The 11,828-nt window shown below is 41.2% G+C and overlaps 1 protein-coding gene across 1 annotated transcript; it reads right to left on the bottom strand.

The window, feature by feature from the left end:
* Nucleotides 1-343: 343 nt before the first annotated feature.
* Nucleotides 344-10,409, bottom strand: LOC311194587 (fetuin-B-like; the record flags this gene model as incomplete). The annotated part of the gene is made up of 7 exons (XM_084267732.1): nucleotides 344-886; nucleotides 1,358-1,447; nucleotides 2,325-2,438; nucleotides 3,379-3,545; nucleotides 4,080-4,167; nucleotides 5,539-5,649; nucleotides 10,188-10,409. 7 exons carry the CDS (start codon nucleotides 10,407-10,409, stop codon nucleotides 431-433), a joined length of 1,248 nt encoding a protein of 415 aa, XP_084123858.1. The 3' UTR covers nucleotides 344-430.
* Nucleotides 10,410-11,828: the final 1,419 nt, after the last annotated feature.

Below are 11,828 nucleotides of genomic sequence, written 5' to 3'. Positions count from 1 at the left end.
GTTCCTAGCTTAACCTCAGACCTGCCTCATTGTCCTTGAACTTACACAGTGACCTGGCCTCTCCTGATAACCTGACTGCCATCCCTGGGGCTGCTCTGCTCGCCTCGCTTGAGTACTACGGGAAAGGTCCCTGCCCTGCCAGCCTGGTTATCATGCTTGGCTCCACCTCACCATCCCTTGGGGAGCAGCCATCCTGCATGGTGTCCTAAGAGACTTCTGCTACTGAGAATGCTTCTTACTGATGCCTTTGGGCTGTCTCAGCACTGCAAATTCTTTTACCCTCCACAGTTACCTTTCTGTCATGCTCTTACTGATGGGAGAAATTTGAGAATTAAAAGCCAAATTCTTTTGTTAGAACAGATAAATTTATTTTTCCCATCTATTCTTGTGCTTTCATAAAATTCCAAATATGAAGACAGTAATAAGCAATTTATTTATTTGAATATGTTACCAGGTTGCCATTGTGGCCATTTTTGTGATTGGATGCTGGCTGGACTTTGGTAGGCTTCTTAGGCAACAAAGGCTGGAGGATGTAATTTATCTCCTTTGCTTTTGCTGGGCATGAGTCTGACGGAGAAAGTTCTTCAGGAAAGGGGAGAATGACTGGTCCACTGACTGGTTTGGTCAAGTCTGGTTTGTCTGCTTGAGTCTTTCCTCCAGGTCCTACAGCCTCAAGTGGTCCATCTTTATGTTCATTTTTACTTTCTGGCAGGTTTTGGAAAGGGTTGTCCTCAGTTGAAGGGGGTAGAATTTTAACCCAGCCCACTGTTTTTTGTAGGTGTGGAGAGGACGGACTGGTTTCTGAAGGGAAAGCTTGCTGATCATTCCGGTTGGATTTTCCAGGTGTCTGATTAGGTTGCTGTTTCCCCTCTTCAGTGCCAGGATCCTAAATAACAGGCAAGGAGCATTACCTAAATTAGAGCTATTCCAAATTAATTCAGATACAGAGAAGGTCACCCTTCACACTAAGGTTCTCCTGCAATTCCAGTCTGCAAAGACCATCTGCAGAACAGAAACTCAAAGGATAGACAATGGAACTATTTCTTATGCCACAGGGGATGGATATGTGAATTGGGTAACTATACAGTTACTGCTCTTTGCATTTCCTTTGTTAATTCCAATTTCTTTATAGAGCATTCTGAACACATTGCATATGACTGGCTCTATACTTATCCTATTACATTTTTATCCACCCTGCACCAGTCTGGTTTATCACAAGAAAGATTTCTTTCTGATTTGGGCTTATCACTTATCTTTGAAAATAAGAAAACCTAAAAATGTCTGGGCTTTCAAGAGTTCAATTCTTGTTTGTAAAGGACTACTGCTCTTGCAATATTAACATTAGATTAAGAAATACCTGCAGACTGTAGAGTTCACAGGATGCACTGACAAACTGTTGGTCTTCCAAGCGACTGTTTACTACAGAGCCTCTGCAGAAACCTATTTGCTGGAAGAAGAAAATGCAAGAATTTTTTCCCATTGTAGCACTGATATTTAAGTCTTGTCTTGTGAAATGATTATGAAAAGCTGAATAGCTATAGCTCCTACATGTATTTGTAGGGGTAAGCAGCTTGAGCAAATTTTTATTTTGGGATTGGCAAGCTTACAGAGGGATGCAGCATTTTGAAAAATGCTTTATGTTTGCAAAGGAGGGTTAGGGAACATGATAGTAAAAATAAGCTGGCCACTTAAGGCCCAATTACAACAGCACACTTAAATTCTGCTGCAGCAGAATATCCCCATACAGGAATACTGTGTAATAGAACATTAAATCATTTTTCATACCATACTAGTGAAAGAAACCATGAAAAAAATATTGTTCCTAATAGTCGTGTTTTTAGTGGGCTGTAGGTAACACGGCTCGATCTCAGTTAAGATGGGGCTTGAAATATTATCTCTTGGCAGCATTCCTGGTTAGTCTTTCAGTTTCTCTTACATTTTTTTCCTTAGATCCTTAATGTTTTCCTTAGCTGACCTGATTGTAGTACAAATATACTCTATGTGTTGTTTGTGATTTACTGTCTATGTCTGTTTACTTGGAAGAAATCCTTAAGTTTTGTAAAGTGATGGCTTCTCTGCCTTTTTCTTTTTTTCCATTTTCTTTGTTCATGGACTTCTAGGTAAGAAATCAGATCTTCTACTGAAATGTTTTCTCTATTCTAAAGCAGTTTGTACAGTTGCAAGACCATATAGAGCTACAACCCATTAATACGTGCCTGTGGGCTTTGATTCTTGTCTGCAAAGAACCAAAGGGGTAGGCTAAGTATTCACTGAGGAATCCTAGTGTCTGAAAAATAGGTGTTTATACAAGGGGAAGTACTTACAGCTAGTTCTGATGGAAGTGGCTTGCACTTGGAGATGTCAGCAATTGTGTCATTTTTGGAGCAGAATGTCTCCTGTATTAAAAACTCCACAAAATATGCAGGACCAACGACCCACTGTTAATGAGACATGGCAATTAGGCCTTGTGCATGTTTCGGGAAGAAGGAAGAATCCTACAGACCTTGAAATGGATGTAAAACTCCTGCTAAGAGTGGAAGCAGATGGTTATATTTGGGCATTACTGTTAGTTGTATTACAGGAGAATAGGTTTTTTGCCAGTGCTGCTTTATTGCCTGGTTATTTTTTTATTTGTATACGCACAATCTTAGTAATTCACAGATCAGGTGTGGTTCAAATTAGTTTGGGTTTTGTAATAGGTTAGCATCCATATAGAACTGCTTATCCAAAGACCCTCTTCAGTGCCTTGTTGGTCATTTCTGGCTGCATTAATGAACAGCATCAGTTTTTCCATTTCTGAAATACAACTACATCAGGGTTGGACAATGAGACCGATTAAATACTGTATTGTAGTAATATCTAATAGTTGGAGAGAAAAAGTGAAAATGACTGTGTTATCAATTCATACTGAACTTTAAAGAGACTGGATATTACTGTGGTAAACAAACAGGATTTAGCCAGGAGGTCATTAATTCTCTGTTAATCTACAATTAGTTCAAAACCATGTTTAAGCTCATTCAGTGAATTACAGGCATCTGTTGAAAGGTATGACTGTGTTTTATGAAATATTTTCTATTAGGGTGTCACTAATTCATGGTGGTGGTAGAAGAAAGAGCTCACAGTGAAGCTTTCCCAAACTCTGGAACACTAATCTGTGCCTTGAGTTTTGCATAAAGCCCTTCATTTTGCAATAAATGGAGTCAAAGTCTTGGATCAATGCAGACCCTAAGGTTCCAGGAGAATTCTGCATAGAACTATTCTCTGTACCATACAGATACAAATTCTAATCAATCTGTGAGATGTAACAAATCATACGAGTACAACTGGTGGATCCATACTTCTTAAGGACTAAAGCAAGTCAGATGAGCCTTGGCTTACCTGCATTGAAGCTCTTGTGACATTGAGGACAGAGAAATAATGAGTTTGTTCACTCCTCTCATTGAACTTGGCAAGGATTTGGGCAGCAGCCTCCAAATACCTGGGCTCAGTTGGATCGTCATCAACTGGGCAGTCAGGACATGTTTCCAAAATATTTGTGTGTGGAACTTTTTATTCAAACAAAACAACGTCATTAGAGAAAGCATAACTGTAGGAGCCTGTAGGTAGTGTAGGGCACTGTAAATGCACCTATGCCCCAAATCCTACTTGCTTGTCCTCCAGTCCCCTGGAGTAACAATATGTGGTTTGATTCACCCAATGATTTTGCCTCTTTATGAATTTGCACACATAAACATGTTGATGTGCAGGCAGAGACATGGCAGAAAAAAAGCTCTGACAGTGGGCTTGCTCATTGTATTTGCCTTTCACTAACCCAGAAAAATGCTTTGTGGACCACAGACTAATAGGCCATATAAAGGTTCTTCTGGGTTTCCAAGAGATGAAAACAATTATTACTGCACTGATCTGAACTGCAGGTCCACACTGGCCTTATGATCACTGACTTGAGAAAATTAGGGCAGCTGAAAGCTAATGAAGATGCGGTGGTGCCATAATTACAATTAAAATTTATAGTAATGCTATGTGGCAAAGAGTATTTTTTCAGTCCTCTTTTAAAGTGAGTGTGTTAAATAAATACATACCTGGTTGTAAAATGCATTCATAAGTATTCAGATGAGCAATATTTCTTGCCTGATTAATGTAGATAATTGCTTTGCATTGACCATAAACCTAAAACAATATAAACATTTAGAAACAGTTAATATTGTATCCTTTGCCTGGTCTGCTAGTACCTACACAGTGAGTATTGCATTTTCTCCTTGCAGTCAGAAAATTATTTTCAACAAAAAAGTTGAATTAATACTCAAATGGCAGTGAAGCACATTTCTAAGTATCTCCTTTAGGAAGGAAAAGGCCAGGTCTTCCTCTGGTGTAATTCTAAGATATACAGGTGCAGTACTTGCCTGCAAGGTGGTCTGCACAAGGCCACTCCTCTGGCAGCTATCAAGTGCCCAGGTATCACAGAGTGCTTTCCCTGGCCAGATCCCTGCTCCCAGAGCTGACTCCATGGTCGAGAACCTTGAGAGCTTAAACCTCTGGACAGCAGCTCAGAGTGTCTGGATCCAGTGACCTGCCTTCTACCTCCCTCCAAGGGTACCAAAGACCCTGTAACAGTTTTGTGGCACAGTAAGATCACCGTTGCATGCCAAAAAACTTTGGAGAAAACCAAAACCTGGCCTACTAATATCCACTGTGACTTTTATGTTTAAAATTTGAATGTATATTCTCCAGCTGCTTCTTAAATATGGCCACTTGGATGATCACAGCTTCTAGGACATTTATTTCTTGACATTTCAGAAGCCGTATCGACCATACCTGCTTTGAACCCTTTTCATGCTCAAAGTGCTGTGAGCAGAAGTTAGCAGAAGTGAGCAGAATTCTTTTTATTTTTCCCACTTTTTCATTTAAAAATGAAAACTGATTGACCTAAGAATCAGCCGAGGACAATTTAATCATCACATTTTGGGTTTTTTTTTCCATATTAAGCTTCTTTCTCGTCATTCATTTTGTAAGGGTTTTTTTCACTTGTTCAGAATCATTTTGGTCACCTGTTGCAACAGCCTTAGATCCCTCTGCAGCTTATCTTGCTGAGCTTTCTCTTTTCTCCTCTTCCATTGCCATTTTTGCAAAGGTGTGAGAATAAAAGTGGAATTAAACTAAACCAAAAACCTGCATGTTATATAAAAGTGGGTTTCTTTTATTCCCTTCTTGACAGGCTGTCTTTAAAATAAATTTTTACAGGGTTGCTATAAAAAGCAAACCATTTATTCTAAATAGTGTCCTAGCATGGCTATTTAGTTATGTCTGCTTATTAGCTCTGGTCAAAAACTTTCTTTTCATTTTCCATTTTTAAAAATAAATCTTACCAGTCTATAAACTGATTAAAAGGTAGAGAGGAAAACCGTGAACCTTAAAAATTTGGGTTTGATTTCTTCTAAGCTCTGCTGCCTACTAAAATGCATGTGTAGGGATTTTGCTGTCATCAGTAGTACCGGAGTAACTCACCATACCTGAGATTAAATAAGAAAATAAAATCCTTACGGTTGTATAATCTAATCCGGCCTTACAGTTCTTCCACGACTTTTTGCTGAGTACATGGCATTCGGTATCTACTACATCCAAGATGAGATAGAAGACAGAACCAGTGATCTCCTGAAAACAAAAACAAAAAAGAAAAGGTCATATCCCAGTTTTCCAGTTTTGCACAGAACAAAGTGGGGACACATAAAAGAGAGAGAGGAAGAAACACAAAACACACATGTGGGACACGTGTCCTGGAAACTGAACATTCTGTAGGACAAGTTCTCTATGGTGGCAAATCAGGTTGAATTCAGGCCCTGTTAGAACAGGTTTGGTCCTGCATGTAGCCAGCTTTAATTGAAGAACATCCTTTTAGAGTATTTTTTTTCTTATGATTCTGGTAACAATCAGAACCCAAGAATGAGGACGAAATATGGTGATGTTTTCATTGTCAACTGCATTTTATTATTAGATTTGAAAGGTGGCTTATTTTGCCTTCCATGAGAATGAGATTATAAATACCACAAATAATAAAAACCTACTAATATGGAACATTCCCAGTAGGCATTAGCAACCTGGGAACATCTTATTTCTTAGGGTCTTCTTCAAGTGTGGATGCTCTGCACTTGCCGTACAGAGGCAATGACTGCTTCATTGCAGACAAATATGCTCTTGGATATCAGAAAGTGCTATAAGATACCTTTCATATCTACATGGATGTCTCTGACTCACTCAAAGATTGAATCCAGTGCTTGAGTTCTTAACCCCTGCCTAAGTCCAGAAACCTTAACCATATATAATTTTAAATGTAACACTGAACACTTAAAATATAAAAGAGAAAAATACATAGAAAATAAATAAAAGAATGAGTAAATTGTTTCATTAGCTTTGCCTCTAAGTTATATAGTTACATATGCAACTTAGCATTTTCTGTATTTTCATAGCCTCTTTTTTTAGCCTCTTTTTTTTCCTAAAGTGTTCTATGGACTGATCTGGTAATGCCTTGCACTGAGCTCTCAGGGTTTGCCTACACTAATCCTGAGGTTTCATTATGAGTGTCATTTTGAAGGTCGTGAAAAGATCAAAAGCTATTTTGACAAAGAGTGGAGCTGAGGTGCAGCAGCACTGGGCGCGGTGGCATGGCAGTGCCCCCAAGCTGGCTGCACATGTCCTTCCAACCTGTAAGGTGTGTGAGGTAAATGACTTCAAAAGATAATCATGGAATGTCCTGAGCTGTAAGGGACCCATTGCGCTGCCATTCAGCGAGACCTGGACAGGCTGGAATGCTGGGCAGGGAGAAACCAGATGAGATTCAACAAAAGCAAGTGTAGAGTCTTGCACCTGGGGAGGAATAACTGCTTGTCAGTACAGGCTGGGGGATGACTTGCTGGAGAAGAGCTCTGTGGAGAAGGACCTGGGGGTCCTGGTTGATGACAGGTTGGCCACGAGCCAGCAGTGTGCATCGGTGGCTAAGAGAGCCAATGGGATCCTGGGGTGCATCAGAAGGAGTGTGGCCAGCAGGTCAAAGGAGGTGATCCTCCCCCTCTACTCTGCCCTGGTCAGGCCCCACCTGGAGGATTGTGTCCAGTTCTGGGCTCCCTGGTATAAAAAGGACAGGGATCTCCTGGAAAGAGTCCAGAGGGTCCACAAAGACGAATTAAAGCCTGGAGCATCTCTCCTATGAGGAAAGGCTGAGAGACCTGGGACTGTTCAGCCTAGAGAAAAGAAGAATAAGGGGGGACCTTATTAATGCTTATAAATATCTTAAGTATGGGATGCAGGGGGAAATGGCCAGCCCCTTTTCAGTGGTCTGTGGAGAAAGAACAAGGGGCAATGGCTGCAAGTTGGAGCATAGGAAGTTCCGCACCAACATGCAGAAGAACTTTTTCACAGTGAGGGTTACAGAGCCCTGGGACAGGCTGCCCAGGGAGGTGGTGGAATCTCCATCTCTGGAGATATTCGAGACCTGTCTGAACACCTATCTGTGCAATATGAGCTGGGGAGCTGCTTTGGCAGGGGGGTTGGACCCGATGATCTCTCAAGGTCCCTTCCAACCCCTATGATTCTATGATTCTGTGGAAGGATCTAATCCTGATTTTCTGTTTACATACCAGGTACCTAAATACCATGCTGATATGTCTCCTTAATATGAGAGCTGACACAGGTTAACTCAGCAAACACAGACTAAGACTGGTCAATGTGTAGTTGCCATTTGCTGAGAATGCAGCATTCGGTACAAGCTCATAACTTTAAATATGTCCTCTATGAGAAACAAGAAACCTCACTAAGATTGTCCTGCATGCAGAAGTAATAGCCAAGAAAAAGGTGTGTCTTTAAGGAGTCCCAGAGCTGGGCCTGGTGCTTTCTAGTTGGTTATTCAGGTATTCTGGAGGCAAAAGCACACACATATCTCATTAAAGAAATGCTCTTATAATCAAATGTGTTTGATGTTAGATGGGTTTACTCAGATGAATCGTGAAGACTTACTGTAAAGCTTGGTGATCTTTCAAATAGTAAATGCAACCAGGCTGGACCAAATTATATTTCCTGTTGCCTGTAGCTCTCTCATATAATATCATCTCTAATATGCAGATGAGGTTGTTATAGAATATATGCATCTTTTCGTCTACCTGCTCCTGTATGTATCATCCTCCACTGGGAAAAGAATAATTGGGGGTTTATTCAGAGCTCAGCAGCTCTCCAAAGATTTCATCATCCTTATTTTAATTTTCATTAAAAGACCGTTATGCAAAGGTCTTTCCACATCTGCTTAGTATCGAATAAAGACTTGTATCTTTCCTGCATTGCCAAAAAGGTCCTTTTCTCAGCACTGCTGATGCTAGGATTGCCACTGCAATGCGTGCTGGGGAGCCTGGGAGCCAGAAGAGATTCAGCAGGAGCGCAGCATCGCCTTTGTGGCAGGGTGACCTGGGGCAAGGGGAAGAAATGAAATATTTTGGCATGTTTTGTAATTTTGGTTAAGTGCCTGTCAGTGAAGTTAATCGTGAGTATCTTGTATGAAAGAAAGGCTCTGTCCTACTTGCATATAAGTTAATAGCAGATGGCTCATTAGTTTCAATTAGAGCAAAACTGAACCACAGGTTGCTTAAGGGCAGATTTGAATTTGAAGTAACTTTGAAAATGTTTTTATGTTGAGTATTGGGTAAAAAAATCGGAAGAAGGACCACTAACTGATTTTTTTAAAAAATCTTTATTTTTTTGAGGGGAAGAGGAGGATTCATAAGGTTGCTACTGACCATGAACATCCCTGACACCACTGACTGCTTACTATGTACTCAGTCCCAGCAGCAGCAAAAATGTGACAAAGGGCTTAGATTATCTAGTTTCTTGTTGCAGTGTCTTGAAACACCTTATTTACAGAATAAGCATATTAGATGCAAAAAATAAGAATAAAAGTAAATTAACCCCCCAAATTAACAAAGAGCAAAGTATGCCCTCAGGCAATAAGTCTCTAGGGAATTAAGTGACAGAGGACATCACAAACAAGGAACAAGATTCCCCTGTGCTGAGATACTTGGCACCGGTGAAGGGAGAAGCAGGGAGACAAATGGGTTACAGCATCTCTGCACCACGCTGGGGTGGTCACAGGGGTGTACAAATTACTGTCAGTAGGAAATAGCTCCAGGATGGAACTTAACTGGCAATGTGGGTTCTGGGACAACTCAGAGGCATCCCACGTGGGAAAAATTCACAAGGGACCTGATCCAGTTGCTTAGGGGGCACATTCTCAGCAAAGTGATACAGAGAACACAGTGTGAAGCACAGCAAAGCATGCATCTTTAGTGGTGAGATCTCAGATTGCTGGAGGCCACAGTGAGCCTGCAGAAACTATATCCTTGGGACAGGAGTGGGAAGTAATGTCATATCCTTGCTGTAAAGATCTTTAAACATCTGGCACCAAACATGATTTTCTTTAGGGATTCAGAACTGAGCCTTTCAGGTAAGATTTTTTTTTTTCAGGTAAGTGAGCCACCATGGCAGGGAATGTTAGTGCCATACTCCAAAGTACCTGATGTGTTAGGGGCCTTGTGCAGTCATTTCAGGTTCTCCCTGGCCAGCGTCAGCAGATTCAGCTATTGTAACAGAAAACAGTTATAAATTAAGCACACACAGAGAAATGAGATATTTGAGGATAGGAGAGCAATATTCCATAGGTATTTCCAGTGTAATGTTCGCACTTGAACAGGTTTCGGGTTTCTTCTGGAGAATGAGTCATCATTTAGGGGTCTGTGAAGGAATTCCCTGGTCCCAAGCTGGATGTGTTAGTGCTTATATCTTTTGTGCAAAGCACACGATGACTTAATAGCCTTTACACTCCAACTGCTGAAGGCAGTGGGAGGAAGGTGTAAAATGAAATTAAATCAGAGTAGTGGTGTTTCATATGAAGTCTGAGCTGATGCCTGGAGCTATTCCAGGGGCAGGCAACAGAGAATTGTGACTGAGATTTGCTCTCTAATTGCCCTCAGTGGTGATGAAACTGTTCCTAGTCAGCTGTGCGTAAAGTTGACGTGGCCTCTGGAGTCCTGTGAACGTAACTTTACATTTGCCTTTTGAAATATTTCTTAGTTCAAATAGATATTGCTAAGGAATAGTGATAGATGCAGGGCTCGTCATGGGAGACACGGAGACAGAACAAGCAGGTGACTTACCTGAGGATGTTCTCGGACGCTGAAAATTCGGTAGAGGCTGAGAATGTAACCCTCCTTTCGGTCAGCATTGATCTGTTGAAGAGCCAGATCTGCAGCCTCCTCAACTGCAGTGTCATCACAGTTTGGGGAAAGCAATGCAGTTGGTGCTTCTCTGGCAGGAGGAGAGGCAGCCCAGGAGCAAAGCGCTTGTATGCCAAAGAGCACTGAAAAAAGTAAAACCATTCTGCTTAGAAAACCAGAGCAGCAGATCAGACCAGTAAGTCAGTATGGAGGGGCTGACCCATGTGAAAATGTGGACTTCTGTAGTGGAGCCACGTCATTGTATAAAATTGTGGCCCCATTTTATCACAGGCTGACCATTACCTCTAAACCTGCAACTGCAACAGCAAACACTAAGTCAATGATTACAAGACTTTATGAGACCAGAGAGCACTTTCTCCTTCTGACTTTACATCTCCAGTTCAGACTTCACTGGCCAGATCATATAATTTTGACCTTTGTTGCAAGGGACAAGAATATACACACAAAGTGGCTTTCTTAAGAAACCAGAATTGCTTAAACCTACATGCAGATCAGGTCTGGCTTCACCTCTGTTCTGTTGGTGATCCAGTTGTCCCAAATAAGACAATGACAAAGGACCTGGGTAAGGGCCACAAGACTGACTGATTTTATACTTTGTATTTATTAAATGCTGTTTGTAAACAAACATACTGACTATTACATGCAATCAGCTTGGATGGGATAGAAAACTCAGTTTGCATCCATTCTTTGAGCATCTCTGCTCAGGTGGATACCTACAGATGAAGCCAAGCCAGCAGAATGCAGTTCATGTCCAGGCAAAATCCTGTGGATAAATGGTCTGCTCAAGCTGTTAAATACTCTTAGATAACATGATAACAAGGCATTGTAAAGAATTAATGGTTGCATTGTGGTGTCTGCTGCTTTTAAGCAGAAATTTCCATTGTGTTTATTTGAGATTTAACCTTCACTGTAATCGAACATAATAGCATGCATAGATGGGGTAAGTTTTGTTGTCACCCAAAGACTCCACTTCTGTTGGTGGGATGGTGCAAAGTGAGCTGCTTTAAGGGGTTGGAAGGAAGAAACAGACAATAAGCGATCCAGGACTACCAAAATAGGCTATTAAAGGCTCCATTTCAGGATTTGTTCCCTTTCAGTGCCTGGGCTCCAGCCTAAAACTGTCTTTTGTTGCCTAAAACTCACAATTTATTGACACCTACCAGGTTTTTGACACACACAACCCCCTCTGTCTGATTTTCTTGAGCCCTGAACATTTGCTATTTCATCCCATCTTCCCCCAACCTCTGACTTTATTCTCACCATCACATTGTACAAAGTACTTTGTGTACTTGCCATCACTGCATGTAGCTTCTGATGCCAAAGAGCAAGGCTTGTTTCCTTTTACCTCCTCCCGTCTTAAGTTTTTTGGCTGCACCTGGTTTCACCCCCCAGGCAATGCCTGGCTTTATATCCCTGTGGGTTTAGGGGCAGGTGCAGTCGCGTATGAACTCCACTGCTAATTATAACATGCTGCTGCATTTTATTGCCTGAGAACCAAGCTCAGTGATGAAATAAGAACCATCTGAATTATATGCTGAGAGGGGAGGGGAGAGGAAGGTG

This window comes from Gallinula chloropus, assembly GCF_964237585.1.
Source record: "Gallinula chloropus genome assembly, chromosome: 8".
In the NCBI taxonomy this organism is placed as follows: Eukaryota; Metazoa; Chordata; class Aves; order Gruiformes; family Rallidae; genus Gallinula; species Gallinula chloropus.
Note: the sequence above shows the minus strand (reverse complement) of the source record. Positions and strands in the feature narration are given on the sequence as shown.